At 50.2% G+C, this 16,774-nt stretch overlaps 1 protein-coding gene across 1 annotated transcript in view; it reads right to left on the bottom strand.

Annotated features, from left to right (window-relative positions):
* Positions 1–16,774, bottom strand: part of LOC133353689 (zinc finger CCCH domain-containing protein 7A-like) — a 38,074-nt gene that overhangs the window by 7,563 nt on the left and 13,737 nt on the right. The window contains exons 7-21 of the mRNA XM_061570127.1: positions 15,475–15,552; positions 14,429–14,480; positions 12,608–13,365; positions 11,961–12,465; positions 10,937–10,993; positions 9,628–9,671; positions 8,774–8,879; positions 7,765–7,932; positions 6,980–7,191; positions 6,079–6,179; positions 4,730–4,911; positions 4,283–4,365; positions 2,582–2,715; positions 1,764–1,869; positions 246–354 (exon numbers count right to left, since the gene is read on the bottom strand). Coding sequence (XP_061426111.1) covers positions 246–354; positions 1,764–1,869; positions 2,582–2,715; positions 4,283–4,365; positions 4,730–4,911; positions 6,079–6,179; positions 6,980–7,191; positions 7,765–7,932; positions 8,774–8,879; positions 9,628–9,671; positions 10,937–10,993; positions 11,961–12,465; positions 12,608–13,365; positions 14,429–14,480; positions 15,475–15,552 — 2,695 coding nt within the window. The remainder of the gene's footprint in view (positions 1–245; positions 355–1,763; positions 1,870–2,581; positions 2,716–4,282; positions 4,366–4,729; positions 4,912–6,078; positions 6,180–6,979; positions 7,192–7,764; positions 7,933–8,773; positions 8,880–9,627; positions 9,672–10,936; positions 10,994–11,960; positions 12,466–12,607; positions 13,366–14,428; positions 14,481–15,474; positions 15,553–16,774) is intronic.

Raw genomic sequence — 16,774 nt, 5'->3', positions numbered from 1 at the left:
ATGCACGCGACACTCGTCATTCATTTAATGTGTGCGGTAAGGTCAGCCTTGGAAGTTGGCTTTGTAAAAACCTAAGGGCTTCAAGCTCAGCGCATGCATGCGGTTTAACTCGGATTTGTAGATAGATGTTGAACTTTATACGCACCGCAACGTAGCCAACCGTGTTGATCGGAGGTTTCAACCATGCTAATTCATGCAATGTATGCCCAGCAGCACCACTAACCGCCACCACCACCCACACTTACTATTACTCTCTCTCATGTAGGTCCAGACTTCCTTTTCTTCTTGGCTGTGAGCAAAGGTGCAGTTCCCCAAAAACGTGCACTTTTTACCCTTGGCCACATGAGCACACAACTGGGGAACAGGAGGGAAAACAACACAAGACGCTTTAACTCTCCACGACGATGCTTCACTACACAAGGGCAGCTTCGCTACGCGAGGGCAGCTTCGCTATGCCAGGGCAGCTTCCCGTGAGCTGATGCAGCTCCCAGACTCACATTGCCAATGTGCACGCTCATTGCTCAGACAAAGACAAATATCCCCCCTGGAGCCTTAACAGACTATTTGGGACGAGTGCTGTTAGCGAGCACCTGTGAAGGCCGGCACGGCACACGAGGGGGTGGGTGGCCAGCACCACGCCAGGCCACCTTTGTCTCCCCAGTGGCATTAATTACACACTGCACCAAGTAGTAATTTTAGGCCGAGTGGACCTAGGGGAGGGCCAGGACTGGTGTTGGCCGTGAGTGGGAATCAAACTCCGGTCGCCGGTTTGTAGCGCAGGGCGCTAACCGCTACCGCCCGATACTCTCATGGGCGGGCACGCACACTCAATGTTAGAAATGCCTGAATATTTTATGATAAAGCGCTTGTAGAGTCAAAGGGTCTCCCGGCTGAAGCGAGCAATGGTGGCAGCACTCATGTCTGCATGTCTGCATGACACCATGAGCCGGCAGTGTTAAATGCCACGTTCACAAGGCGGAGTCGGTCTCTACTTAATGAATTACCACACAAGAGGACGTTTACAACAGCAGATCTGCATAAGCCAGAGGTCGGTGGCAACTTGCAGAACCCGGAGCCACATGCGGCTCGTTAAGGAACTTCCTCGTGACATTTATTTATTCAGGACCCACCGTCTCGTATTCGCATTGCATAACAACTCGAATTAGAAAAAAATGGCCCTTCTTGTTATTTTGGTTACCGGCCCCCTAGTATAAGCGGTCAAAAAGTCAAAGCCAGACTATAAATGTGTTGATGGTTTCAACCTAATTGTGAATTCTTCTCAGTGCAAATGTGAGGATGTAGTTCTGAAAGAGCTAACTAAACAGTTTCTTTCTGTTTAAAATTTGGTACTTAGATGAATTATGAGCCAAGTCGACCTCCAAATGAATTGAGTACTCTAATGAAAGTACCACTCAGCCAGTCAGATTAAAATTTAACAATTTTTTATTTTACCAGATAAGTCCCACTGAGCTATGTAGCTCTTTTTCAGACGAGACCTGGCCACAAATGATCGCTCAAAGTGTTTTATCGAGTGGAAATTTATAGCAGCCAAAAAACCGGAGGACCCGAAGAAAAATTCCACGCAACCATGGGGAGAGACATGCAAACTCCAAATATACTGCAGGCATCAGGGTTAGCATCGAACCCACGACCTTTCGTATTCCAGGTGAGGTAGTTAATTGAAAAGAAAGTGCGGTTTCCCCAATAGCCAAGGGCGGCACGGATTGATGAGACCACTCAGCGAAGACCAACGCTGTACTCACATCAAACTGCAGAGGCACATTTTTAGGATTTGGGAAGGGACGGATTTGTGTCCATTTCTTGCGCTCCGGTGACATGACCAGAAGAACCCTGCGCTCTTTGGACCAGCTGCAGGAGAACAAGAGCACACACACACACGGACGTAAGCATAGGTGCAACTATATAACTGTGAATGTTCACACACAACAACCGCCATTCGTCACCAAGTGACAGTAACATTACTATAGTGTCTGTTCCAGGCTAGGTACAACACAAAAGTAAGGATCCCCCGTATAGTCTTTACCAGGCTGTTGGGGCGAGTGCTGTTAGCGAGCACCTACAAGGCCATGCGGGAGGGCGTGTGGCACAGTTTGGCGCCAGCTATCATAGAGCGTGGTCGTGTCGCTACTGTTCTCTGCGGCGAATACAATGTCTTTAAAAACAAGGAACCCATACATCTCTAAATAAAATTAACACTGAGCGGCTTGCGCGTTCCAAGCTTCAACAGTGGTCGGGACCCACCCTGCAAACTGCAGATGTCTCAGAACAGGAAAGGGTTAACATCTCACCACCGTGGCTATATCGCGATGTGTGTGTGCTCATCTTAGGAGTAGTAGTGTAGTGGTTAGCGCGCTGCACTACGAACTCGGCGACCCGAGTTCGATTCCCGCTCACGGCAAACACCACTGACGATTATTTGAACCGGTCATGGGGAGACAAAGGCGGCCGGGCGTGGTGCTGGCCACCCACCCCTACGTGTGCCGTGCCAGCCTTCATAGGCGCACGCTAACAGCGCAGTCTGTTCAGGTTATATGGGGGATCTTTGTGTGCGCATACATACGTGTGTCTAGCCTTGGAGTTGCAGTACTTAAGCGTAGCTTCAGGCTCGGTCACCTGCCCGTTTCTCCAGCACTGACTGCACACACACTTCATGCGGAAGGGCATCTGAGAGCGCTTCACCTCCACCTTGGATATCTGCGGAGAGAGGGAGGGAGGGAGGAGGCAGGGCCAACCCAAGCGTCATTGCAGCACCTCATGTGGGTGTACTATCGACGCTCAGGAGCAAAGAGCATAAACCATCGTAAACCATCATCACGCAAACTCCGCTCATCCTCGCAGCAGCAGCAGCAGCGGCGTTTGGCTCAGCCATCGAACAAGGACGTTCACATCGCTCACTTCCAAGTGCGCTTCTGCGGCCGTCTAGAATGCTCTCCCTTCCGATATTAGCAAGCCACTGGGAGCTATGCACTTCTAAATCATCTAGGTTGAAAACTAATTTCTCTAGAACTGCATTTTGTGTGTAGTTTGTTGTCCTTCCCCCACACTTCCGATGAGCACGGTCGGTGTTTCGTGTTTCTATCGGAGGACCTTCTCACTCCTTTTACTCCCCATTTCCTCCGTCTATAACGACCTCGCATGTCTCTGTGCTGTTCACCTCTTTCCGTTGTTCTCTGGTCTAACACCGGCGAGACAAGACCGGCCATAAAGGATACCATCTCTGGTGCAGCCCAATCAGTTTCAAGGATAATGCATACATCATCAAAGCATATTTGTTTGCGGGTTTTACTACAAGCCAGTGTGGTCAATGCAGCCTTGATGCCTTGTGATAGGTGTCTGTTTGGTGTTTCTTGCCGTAAAGGTGAAGGCCTATTCGTTTGTTTTTCATCGCTCTGGTAATTCCATTCACCTTTTCATATCCTGGCCCCAGACCTCCCGTGTCTCCTCCGCTACGATCTAAGGCCTTCCGTTTCTTACCTGCACTCCACTGCAGCCCTCTCTCCCCCCCACCCCTCTCTGCGGTGAGCCCACAGACTCGCTCATCGTGTCACTCATCTCTTTAAAAGGCCAAAGATCGCCATGTAGCCTTGAACATACTGTTGGGGCAAGTGCTGCTAGCGAGTAGCACCTATAAAGGCCGGCAACGGCACCGGGTACTCATTTGAGGCTGCGTCGACCACCGACGTTGACTGTGAGCGGGAATCAAATCCAGGCCACTGGGTTTGTAGAGCGCAGCGCGCTAACCACACCACCACCGCTCCCCACTCATCTCTTCTCACACCTCACCTTCATCCCCCCCCCCCTCCCCATACCTACACAACAACCTGAGAATGGTTATATTGAGAAGCTTTATAAAAAAAAAAATTTGAGTTATACCGGTACAACTGATAATGTAGAACTCGTATGTTGTATAATTCCCACATAATTGCTAAGCCACTTCGCTGAGTGATCATTTGTGGCCAGGTCTCAAATAGCTCAGTGGACATTACCTGATAAAAGACAAATAGTTGAGTTTTGTTTGTATATATTCTGAAGTGATTTGTTTACCCTTCCTACACTTTGCTGTAACGTTCAGACCCGCCCCTACTTGACATCTGTGAAAAAAATAACTTCATAGCTCTTTTGATGTATAAACTGACGGCGAATATGCTTCCTAAAGCCTCGTGGTATTGTGGGAGATTGCGAGCAGTGCGGCGAGGTCGTGGCGGCACTGCTTGGGCTGCCCGCTCCGTGTGTGTGTGGGGGACAGCACAGAGACACGAACCTTGTGTGTGGGAGCTGCGAGTGCCCCGCTGCTCTGAGCCACGATCTTGGCACAGTCCATCTCAATCTCCTCGTGGGAAATCCCTGCGGTGGCGCACGCACGCACACAGGACATTCATGATCACACGTGCCCGAGGCTACATGTACTCGCGAAAATACCGCGCGTCCACCCCGGTGATAAGCGACCTTTGGTGATGATTGATACCTCGACGAAGGCAGGACTGGCACATGGAGGACAGGGTGAGGATGAAGAGTGAGGCAGCAAGGCCGTTGGGTAAGAGGACAGAGGCTAGAGGGAAAAGGCAGGGACAGTTTAATTGAATTTGGAGTTCACCGACACACACACTACGAGCGTGTGGTAGACCTAGGCACGCTCACAGGTCGTGTCGCCAGACAGCGTGGGGTGGTGCATCTGACACAGGGAGCGACGCAAGGCGGGGTGGGGTACCTGACTGCTGCTGCATCACCCAGACCTTGAGCTCCACGAAGCTGTGAGCGAAGTTGCATTTGTCTTCGCGCAGGCAGCCATAGCGGATCTCGTGCCGGCAAATGTCGAACTGGCTCAGCTTGTTGAGCGGGCGGATCTTCGAGTAGCGGACGCTAGTGCCTCGCAACACGTGCACCAGGCACCTGCAGCGCACACAGGAGGGCGGCGGAGAGCGGGTGGGGGGGGGGGGCAGGGGGGGGGGAGAGCGGGGGCGTGGTGGGACGGGCACAACGCGAAGGAACGAGCGCGTCGATCAACTTCTCGGATTGGCATCGGCAAAGCCCGCTCGAAGTTAAAACTGTGAATTGAAAGAGGAGTCAACGACAACCACCGAAAATGTAGTTAAATTCCATCACAAGTTGGCCTTGCCATTTCCTGGCTTGCCGGAAGGCAGTGCAGAAAGAATGTGGACCCCTTCTTCTTACGTCTGTATGGGATAGTGTTTCTATCTCGCATGTGTGGGTTTGCTCCGGGCACTCCGGTTTTGCTCCCACGTGGAAACACGCTCATTCAGTGGCCAATAAACCTCTGAATATCGAGAGGGACGCAAAGCTTGGGCAAATATTGGCGCCGGCTCTTCGCGTGGCTGCCTTCCCGCTTGCCTCCTCCACGCGCCTCCCTCAAGCCGTCCTCTCTCTACGAGAGTGAGCGAACACTGCGTGGCGCGTTGCAAGTTGAAATTATGTTGTTGCATTGAGAGTGAAGATGCGTGTATGCGTGAGCGCCTATTAAAGCAGGCATGAGGGGTACAGTGTGGTCAGGTCCTTGCCCAGCTGTCCTACGGGAGACTCAGGGGGCAAGTCCAAATACCACTTCGCACTGATGTGCAAGACTGGGGAATTGCTGGGATCATAAGTGCATTGGGTGAACTGCCGTTTCCCCACTCCGTCACTGCTCCCCACTACACTAACAACAACAGCCGCCATTTGCCACCAAGTGGCGGTGATGATGTCACTACGGCGCCTGTGCCAGGCCAGCCACGCGAAGTTTCGAAGGCTCGCTGACAGGAGGTCACGGGACAGACCCAGGTGCCATGGGTTGACTGAGTGAGAGGACTGGCAGATGAGGACACTCCAACACACGCGCGCACACCCGCGCATATGCACGCAGGAGGACACGTACTTGTCTTCTTGGTTCTTTCGGTAAAGTCCCGTATAAGGAAAATAATAAAATAATAAAAATAAAACATAATAAAATAATATCTTATTTTATTATATTATTTTATATTATTATATTACGTGACTTTACCGAAAGAACCAAGAAGATGAATCCCTGCAGTCACGAAAGCTTTAAATCGAAAAGACACGTACTTGGTTTCATCGAAGATGTGTTTGACGCTCTGGTTGGTGCAATACTTGGGGTTTTCTTTACTTTCTTTACTCAACATCCGGGGTTTATTGTCAAAACATTCCTGAACACGAGAGAAAAAAGAAACTTTATGTCAGCATTGATCAAATCATGAATTTCTCATTATTCCCTTCATAATAATTATAACACTTTGCCGGCGCTGTAAAAAGGCAGACAAAAGTTTAACTTCCCTGCAATACCACCTTGATCAGGACCACTCGGCAAAAACCCACAGCAATTATCTCAATCGTAAGTTCAACTGAACAGGCTAACTCGTGGGATGAAATTAGCACGAATGACGCTATATACAATGAAAAAAGTTATGAATGAATAAAGGCATACACATTGACAAAGCAAAATTTCTTCAACGGACAAAAAATAGAATAGGCTGGCAAAGACATCCGTCCCAAAGATGGAGAAACGACCTCTGCTGATATACATGAGGTCGTGGGTTCAATCCTGATCCTGACCCCTGCTGTATATTTGAAGTTGGCGTGTCTCTCTCCCCCATGGTCGCGTGGATTTTTCTCCAGGCCATCCGGTTTTTCACTTCACATTTGGAATCAACGTGCGTTTAGAATATTTGAGTATTTGGCTGCTATAAATTTCCGCACAATAAGCCACTTCATTGAGCTATCATTTGTGGTCAGGTCGCTTCTGAAAAAGAGCTATATAGCTCAGTGGGCCTTACCTGGTAAAATAAAAAAGATAGTTTAAAGTTTCATTTAGTCACAGAACCGCGAGAAATGACAATGAATCGACTCGCGGGAGGCGAGGTAGGGATGGGAATCGTTTACAAGCCTGACATGCAGGAATGATGAATGACTGCGGGCCTACGCGCGCGTGCTAACGTGCGTGCAATACCTCGCATAGGAAGAGAAATATTCCATGGTGCTCCTCTAAAATCCCCTGCAGCGTCAACCGGACCCTCCAGCCGCCGGTACCGCACACGGGCGCGAACAGTAGCTCGCGCTGCATCAGCCCCTTCCTCTCCAGCGTCCACACATCGATCTCCTCCTGGCTGTACGCGAACCGGCAGTGCCCGGGGAAGCGGCACGCCTTGCCCTCCGTGATGTCTGCGGCGACAGCGCGTGGGTCAGCGGTCGGCAGTTGGTTACGGCAGCGCGCCTTGGGCACGACCGCTACGCAGCGCCACGCACGACCCGGTCCGCACGTGTGCGCAACGTGCGTTGTCTACTGCACCACCTTCTGGATCGTTCATTACAAGCAACTGGCCAGGTGGCTCGGTGGGGGGGGGGTAAAGTGAGCGGTGCGTAATCAGAAGGCTGCGAGTTTAAATTGCGGTATCATTTGTATAAATCGCGAGTTATTCTTCCACGAACCATGTGATGCATGTGTCACGATTAAGAATCGGCGTGAATTGACGAATCGATGCGTCGTCACATGTCTGGTGACTAGGCTGGGTGTCCAGGGCTGTCTGACCCGACCTTGAAGCCTAATGAGAGAGGCTCGCAAGGGCACCGTAGCAATGCAGCCTAAGCCTCGTTGTTCACGAATAAAACTTTGAACTCATCGTCGGACGTGCCAAGACTCGCAGCCTTGTGGGGATCAACGAGAAGAGAGCTCCTGATTTTGGGGGTCACGCGCTCCTTTAACCACATTGTAAACATGAACGTGTGGTGCAGTACCTTGACATATGCAGTATGAGCCGATATAGTTTATCATCTGCGGTCGGGGCCTTATTATTTTGAAGCAGGGATCTTCTGAGTTCCGAAGCCGCCCTATCAACAAGTTCTTTTTACACTTGTGTTCCAGGTCCGGAAAATACTTGTAATCGTGGATCTCGGAAACCGCAGCTGCAACGAGGAACAAACACCAAGCGCGTGGTACGAACGCATTAGACACGAACACGGTGGCACACACTCGCGCAATGCTGTCTCTACACAAGGTGTGTGCGTATCGCATCGTCGCACCGATCACTCCCCACCACCCATCACTCCCTACACATGCGCGCGCACGTGCACGCGCAAAGACAAAGATCCCCTTGCGTAGAATCCTGGGGCAAGTGCCGACAGCGCACCTCCGATTAGCGCGGTTGGCTACATTACGGTGCGAAAGAAGTTCAAAGTACGTACAAGCTGCACAACGGTGTCCCTAAGCGCTAGCGGCAGGGCTGCTTGAGCCTCGCTGTCGGTACACGCTCGTGTTAAAGGCACTCGAGCATCACGGGAAAATAAACACGTCACGCTGTGCCGGCTCTGACTGCACGCACGATATCAAGGCCGTATGACAATCTGACTATCCGCATTATATATTCCAAAAACCAGTGAGTCGGCTGCAATCGAATCATTATTTTGGTAGATTATTTTAAATACGTTATTGCCGAATAAAGCTTTTACTCGACTTACACAAATAACAAAAACAGAGTAATATTTTTGATGTTAAGATGTCGTCTTATTTCTCCTACTTTGTAATGCAAACCGCGGATGTGTGTATGTGCGCGCGCCGTGTGAGCTGTGAGGTGTGTGTGTGAGAGCTGTGAGGTGTACGAGAGCCTAGGTGTGTGCGTACGTGCGCTGTCAGTTCGGTGTGTGTGCGAGTGAGACGCGCCGGGTGTGCAGAGGCTCGTGTAAACGCCGCCAGCCGCGGTGCACGACAACGGGCGGTGTGAGCGCGGTGCTCCCCGCGGTTCCGCACCTAAGGAGAAGAAGCACTGATCGCACGCCTGCCTCAGGTCGTGCGTCTCCGCCAGGGGGTTGTTGCCCATGCGCACGCCGGCCCAGCCGGACCCCGCCAGACCGGCCTGCTCCACGCCAGCCAGAGCACACACAGAGGCAGCACGAATGACTATGAATCTCCAAGATGAGCACTCTAAACTCAATTTTATATATATATACAGCAAAACCTCGTTATTTCGGTATTTGATCATTCGTAATTGGGGATCATTCGGTACGGCTGCGCTTTCGCCATATTAGTAATTCGCCATTAGCCGAATGGTCGTACCGAATGGTCTAATTCCGGCATACACGTGGAGCGACGCCACACGCCACGACCAAAACAACGGCTCGGTCTGGTGGCGGCGCGCGTGGTGAGCGTCAATGCAAACCCATCTCTTTTGTCGTTGTTTGTGCACTCTGTGTAAGCCAACCCTCTCAGAAATGTCGTCCACACCTACATTAAGAAGTAATAGAAAGAGACTGAAGTAGAAATCCCTTAGTCTGCGAGACAAATACAAAGTTTGGGATAGAATTGATGCAGGTTGTGTGTCGATGCGTATGGTGTTTGAAGAGTTTGTAAAACAAATTTGGAAGAAAAAAATTTGATTGGGGCAGGAGGCACTGGGGAGTACTATTGTGCATAATTCGGAATATCGGATAATTCAGCAAGAACAGAGCGTCATATGTGTCGAATTAACAAAGGTTTTCTGAAGCTTCCCCACAATGAAAGTGCCCTATGATATTTCGCAGGTTTTAAACAAGTGCCACATTAATATCCGCACATCCCCGTCGGAAACGTGTTCTCATATATTCCGTGCAAACAGAAAAACTTACCACAATGTCGGCAGAGTTCATATTCGCCACCACATTCACCAACCCTGCCATTAGACGTAACAAAAAATCGCATTAATAGAGAAACACTCCTCCTAAAACAAATAGAAGCATTACAACCTCTGAGGAACACTTATCTGCCAAATGTCAACTTCTAAATAAAACTAAAAAGCAATTACTGTTGCCAATACAAACATTCACCCCTGCACCCCATGTTGTGACTACCGCCAGCCAATTAAGGACGCTTTCATTTGTGAGAAAATTAAGACTTTTGCAAAGAAATGTGTGCACAGAAACAAATGCACACACGCGCACACGCGCGTCCCACACACACGCGCGTCCCACACACACGCTCACACCCGCTCATGCACTCAAACACACAAGTACATCCGTACTGATAAGCAACGAGCAGAAAAACACTTTTTTTTCCAAACAAATTTGTTGCTAAAAAAAATCTGTACAGATATGGGCGCTGGTATTTGATAAGCTGTGATAAGTTTCATCGTGCTTGGTTATCAAGGGGTTTTGTCCCGTTCGTAAACACAAGTGAACTGCAGTTGGGACGGATAGGCACACTTCCCAGGCACGGCAAAAAGTATCCGACAGTTGCCTTAAGAAATCGGCAGCAGCAGGGGCAGCAAAACTACAGGGACATGTGCTCCTAGAAGCCTCTTGAGTGCTGCCTGAGGCATGTGCGGTTCATCTGCTTTTTGTATCCCTCCCCCACTCCTCCGATTAGCACGGTTGGCTACGTACGATGCGAAGGAATTTCAACAACATACATACGTACGTACATCCGCGGAAAGTCACACATTGCCCGCGAGGCCCCGAGTAATGTTAAATCCATTAAGGGGTTCGAATAGCAATCCAGCGAAACTGCACTGGTTCTGCGGGGTACACTTGTATGCGCAGTGTACAGCTCTTTCACTTTTCCTAAACACACTTTTACTTGATGTTGATCATCTATCGGTATCCGATGCACCACCGGGATCATCTATCTGGGCAACACGTGGTGCCGTCTGCGGTGGTAGCACAGCGTTGATGGGTGAACTCAACGATCCGGACCCTAACGTTTGTAATATTTTGAGTTTGCATGTCGCGTGGATTTATCTCTGGGTCATCCGGTTTTGCCCTCCACATTTATAATCGATGTGCGTTTCGAATATTTGGGCTGCTATACATTTCCCAGGTGATAAGCCACTTTGTTAACACGTCAATTGTGGCCAGGTCGCTTCTGAAAAAGAGATATACAGTTCAGTGGGCCTTACCTGCTAAAAATATAAATAGTTCATAGTTTAGTTAGTTTATTTACCTTCCTGCAGGATGTGACCGGGCCATCCTTCAGGATAGAGCCGGCCCGCACCTCCATCTGCAAACAGAAATGATGGCCGTCACTACAGATTACAGATCATCAGTATCTAGCACAGACGCCAAAGTGGAATGGCATCATATTATATGTACTGTCGGATTTGTTGTAGTGATTGGGCGAGGAGAAACAGGCTGGAATATCACAGCTCTGTATAACTCGTTCTAAAAAACACTCACCGAGAATTAAATAAATAAACCTCTTGCTTTGTATCTCGGCGTACGCGCGTGTCTTCCAAGTCTACTGGTCGACTGGCGTTCCACGCTTGTGTAATTAGTAGGAGGTGGGGCAATAAACAATCGAGAGCCCATGGTTAGCCCCAGAGCTCTACAACTTCTAGCGGGCGCCGGCTGGGTCAGGCAGCTGTGTGCGAGAGCAACACGCCGGCGACGCTGACATTCCGAGTTCGAATCCAGCTAACCGCCTGTGGTTAATCCAGGTTCTCAAGGATAATGAGTTCATGTCTCAGCAGTTACCAACGGTTGGGCTATATCGCCCATGATGCTGCATTTGGTTTTTACTAAATTTTGCACATTTTCAGCTTTTGACGACTCCCGGCTGTCATTCAAAGACCACCTGTACACAGCGAGCAGTGCGAGTGAGATGCCGCACCACCTCGGGTAGACAAGAGGCAACTGAAGGGAGCTCGGGAGTAGTTCTGCGACGTCATCTTCCACAGGCCGTTTCTCTAAAACGGGAGGCGGCGATGCACTGCTCTTGGCAAATGGAATTTTATTAATCTCACCAGCAAAATAAAAAAAGCCTCAGCAGTTCGCCTGCTGTATTTTTTCACCAGAAGACGATTGCTTGTGTTGCGATCGCAACGTCTTGATTTTTTATTATTTTTCTATCTACGTGACTTTACCGAAAGACCCAAAGAGTAAGAGTTCAAATATGAATGAATAAATAATTCAATCAATACACATCTGGAAGTGCTCAATGCGGGGCCCTCAATGCCGCTGGCTCTCACCGTAGGCGATGGGGCCGCTGCTGAAGGCCCCGGTGGCCCTCAGCACAGGCAGGGCGGTGGACACGTCATCCAAAGAGTCGAGGCCCCTGCAGGAGGTGGCTGCTCGCTCGGCGAATCCGGGGGGCATCTGCTGTTGCTGCTGCTGCTGCTGCTGGTGCTGCTGCTGGTGAAACTGCTGGTGAAGCTGCAAGTGCTGCTGCTGCTGGTGAAACTGCTGGTGATGCTGGTGCAGCATGGGCCCGCCACCATGTGCCATTCCGGAATGCGAGAACATGGTCGGGGGCATTTGTAGACCGTGGGGCAGGCCCTGCTGGAGAGCGATATGCAGTCCCGCGTGAAGGGGCACGTGCATTCCGTGGGCCATGTGCAGGCCTTGTTGAAGTCCCTGGGGAATCTGTAGGCCTTGATGAAGCTGCATTTCATGAGGCATCGACAGACCCTGAGGAGGCGTGGGCAGGGAGTTCTGAAGGCCCGCAGGAAACTGCATGGAATGCGACTGTAGGCCCTGCAGCATAAACAAAACACATTGCGCTTTAAAGCCCCCAAATAATGCTTGCCGAGTTTAAGCCATACGACTGCCGCATAGGCGGGCGACTGCAAGATCGAAGCCATCGTTTCGTGGGCTGCACAAAGGAGGACCCCGTTACCTGCATAGAGAACTCCTCAGACACCATGTCCAGCAGCTCGTCCAAGTCCTCTCCGATGATCTCATCCTCCGCGGTGTTGAAGGTCGCGCTCTCAGCCACAGCGAGAGGAAGCAGCTTATTGTCCCCGACCCCCACACCACCCCCGCCCCCATAGCCGTTCACCAGGCCCGGCGGGGTCTCCTTGGCCGGCTCGGCCGCATTGGGTGGCTTCTCCGCGACGTCGCCGGGCCTCAACGGCACGAGTTCAGGCTTGGTAGGAGCGCCGCTCTTCCCAGCAGCGGGAAGCACCGATACTGGCTTGGGGGCCTCCCTGACGCGCACGCCGCTGGCGGTGGCGGCGGCGCTGGCGGCAGCGGCGCTGGTGGCGGCGGTGGTGGTGAAATTACGCGTGGGGCCCACCTTGCTGGCAGGCCGTGTCTGGGCAGGCGTGACGACCGCGAGCCCCGGCCCGGCTTGATGCGGCGGGAGTGGTGGCGGCGGCGGCGCCAAGCCACCCGGCGCCCCCTTGCCTCCGCTGCCTCCCTTGTGGCCCTTGGTTTTGGCGGGGGCGGTGGCTGCCTTGCTGCCCCCCCCACCACTGCCGCCGGTAACTCCGCTACCGCCGCCGCCACCACCGCCGCCGCCACCGCCGACAACGCCGCCGCCGCCGCCGATCGGTTTGGCGTTGGTTTTTCCATTGCACTGCTGGCTCGGCAGGGTGGCTTTGCTCACCGGGGTTTCGTTTCGCGTTTCCGGAATGGGCTGCACATTTTCATCTTCTGCAGGGGGGCCGGTCACCACACGCACAGGAGACAAGCGATGATTATTGATCAGTACAAAGTCCTGCCTAAAGACCCCATCACCTACTGAAAAAGCCCTTCTCTATGCTAGTCTCATGAGTCTCTCGCTGTCCGGTTACCCGTCACTTCTTCTCCTTTATTTGCATGGCACTCCGAGATCCATTCTTTAGGGCACCTTATAAAGAAATATCTACGAATAAATAGATAAATATAAGGTGCCCTAAACTGTTGGCTACGTGCGGCTCGAAAGAAGTTCAACATACATATATACATTATTATAAAAATTTTAATTTTTTCGTACACATGTGCTCATTAAGAATGGTTAAATGTTTCCAAGCACATTGGAAACGCAGGTTCCGGCCTCAGACGTTGCATGGGGAAAACACTGAAAACTATAAAACCATTTTTCTTTGATTAGGTAAGGCTCACTGAGCTAATACAGCTCTTTTTCAGAAGTGACTTGGCCATCAGAAATTATAACTCATTGAAGTGACTTATCACGTGGAAATGTATAGCGGTCAAATACTATAAACGCGTGATGTCGATTCTATATGTGGAGGGAAAAACCGGAGGACCCAGAAAAAAATCCACACGAGGACAGGGAGAGAGACACGCAAACTCCAAATACACAACAGGCGTCAGGGTTGGGATGGAACCCACGATCCTGCACACCAGGCGAGGTAATTAACATCTCACCACAGCAACTGGTCGTATGTTAAATTGAGACTGGGTAAAACCCCTATCACAACCCCAACCCCTACCACTACCCCAAACCCCTCAACCTCTCCAGTCTGTTCTCCTGTCACAATAACTACACCCACCACCCTTCAATGACAGCAAGCCCAACTCTTCGTCTCAAGCACTATCATCTTACGGACAATGTTACCCTCGTTTGTAAAGCGCCTTTGAGTAAGGCGCTGCTGTAGAAATCTACACAATGTCCAGGAGGATGTCAAGCGAGTGCTGCTGTGGGGGGGGGGGGGGGCTTTGACCCACGGTGACGGTGGGGGGCGGGGAGGCGGGCGGGGGGGGGCAACCTCACCTGAGATGACGTCATCAATGTCGTTCTTTATCGCCTGCCTCTCCCCAGAAGCCTGCACGCGAGACAACGATGACGTCAACGCCCAAATTAACCACGCTGACGTCAGCTCCAAAGACGCAAAACCAACGTTAGTAACATGCTATATTTTAAACGTAGACATATATTTAATATATATGTGTATCTGACGGCTGTACAACAAATGTTTTAAGCTTTGTTTTTGAGAAAACATAACTGAAAGTCAAGTTGTATCGTATGACTGTATTGCAGAAGGGAATCATTCAACCCCTGGTATTTTCACAGTTAAGGCCCACTGAGCTATACTGCTCTTTTTCACATGTGACCTGGCCACAAATGATAAGTCAAAGAAGTGGCTCATCACATGGACATTTATAGCAGCCAAATACTCTAAACGCACGTCGATTCTAAAAGTGGAGGGAAAAACCGGAGGGCCCGGAGAAAAATACACGTGACCACGGGGAGAGAGACATGCAAACTCCAAGTATACGAGCGCAGGGTTGTTCATAATAATGTTTTTTGGGTGAGATCCTGTAAGTATAAATGTGTCACAACCCTCCACCACCCGACACGGCCAATCAGTAAAACATGTGTCACGTTAACAAAACGCCAATTAGTTACTTCTTCAGCCCGCCGGTGTGTTTGAAGAGTAAATGTTGTGGATTCACGCACGCCCCAACATATGACAAAAACACCCCCCGGCGTGCATGTTTACCAACAGCCCCCAGAGATGGAAATTCTCAGAGAAGAAATTATGTTATAGACCACACTATATATACAACTAAAACAATACAAATATAACTGCGTGTCACATTTGTAGTCGTAATATTACGTGACATTTTTTATTTTATTGCACGCGGCTCACTGCACAACCCGTTTTTAAAAGACGCCCGCCCAGTGGCCAAACCAACACGCCTGACGCGACGCTGCGTCAAACACGTCAGCACGTCCTACCACGCGCAGGTAACAACGGGTAGATGACGATGATGCATTTTTTGAGAGGCGCGTCGTTGACAAAGAACCGTCTTTACCTGGCTTATGTAGGCCTTGCGCAGACGCAGCCCCAACGCCTGTGCCAGCTCCTGCATCAGCGCGATGACCTGCTGATCCTGAGCATGGGGAGAACGAGCGACATCGATGACGAACAGAGGGCCTCTACGCCAATGTCATTCATTGCAAGGCCTGCCGCGGGCCACTGATGTGCAAGGCCCCGGACAAAAAACACAAATGTGAACACGCCCCCTATCTTCGTGCTGTCAAACCCCAATGTTTTCAAATGTGTGGTGGCCCTCAGACTGATGTCTTATCGGCAAAAGTGGCCCCTCCTCTGAAAATATGTAAAGAACACTTCCCTATGGCATCTGCGTGGCTAGACAAGGCAATGGAAAAGTGAAAAGTGAACGCAACGTTTAAAACGCCATCCTTGGCAATGGGAATAAAAGTGGGGCAAGCACACATCAGCCAACCAAAGTCTCCACATCATAACTGGAAAACGACTTACACCAGCCCCGAGCCCCAACCCCAGAATGTTAAGTCAAAGGTCAAGTTGTCTGTGCTCAAATGAATACTGAGGTGGAGTTTGTCTCAGTCGCCATGTGCCTGCCAGCAGAAATTCCATATTCCCATGGCAAGAACAGTATCTTAATAATATGCCCAATAATGAGTTCCCACAAATCAGTAGTCATTTAATTGACTCCAAAGTGCTCATTGGCTTTGTCAACCTCCAACAGTTGGCTACGTACGGTGTGAAGAAAATTCAACATACATATGCGAATTCTGGACGGTTCCATCCGACCAGAGAAGACAGAAACAATTGGCAAAGTGGTGTCACATACGTGCAGAGAGATGGCATAAATTACGGATGACGCGCATCATCTGGTATTAAAAAAAAAACTGTATAAATTGAGTTTATGCCCTTTACACGAGGGAACGAAAGGTTATGTTCAAAAGGGTAGTAATTATATTTTTTTAATTTCAGTGATATTTCATGGGAGGTGGCTGAATGACTCGGGGAGCTCACACCTTTTATAAAAATGTGTCAGCATCAGTGAGATCACAGGTTCGAACGTTCGTGTTAGACACGCGCGATTAAACGCATTTTTCAAGTGATGTGCCTTGAAGGTCTCAGCCCACGACAGCAAATACAAACCATGATCATTTCTTGTTCATTAAAATCAGCTAAACGCAACTGTCCAAGGGTTACAGTCTCTCCATATGAGATGTTAACTACCTCGCCTTATATACAGGAGGTTGTGGGTTCGATCCTGATGCCTGTATATTTGGAGTTGGAATGGTTTCCCCGTGATTGCAAGGATTTTTCTCCGAGTCCTC

Source organism: Lethenteron reissneri, chromosome 44, assembly GCF_015708825.2.
Source record: "Lethenteron reissneri isolate LAM-NWPU_2019-01 chromosome 44, ASM1570882v1, whole genome shotgun sequence".
Taxonomy (NCBI): domain Eukaryota; kingdom Metazoa; phylum Chordata; class Hyperoartia; order Petromyzontiformes; family Petromyzontidae; genus Lethenteron; species Lethenteron reissneri.
Note: the sequence above shows the minus strand (reverse complement) of the source record. Positions and strands in the feature narration are given on the sequence as shown.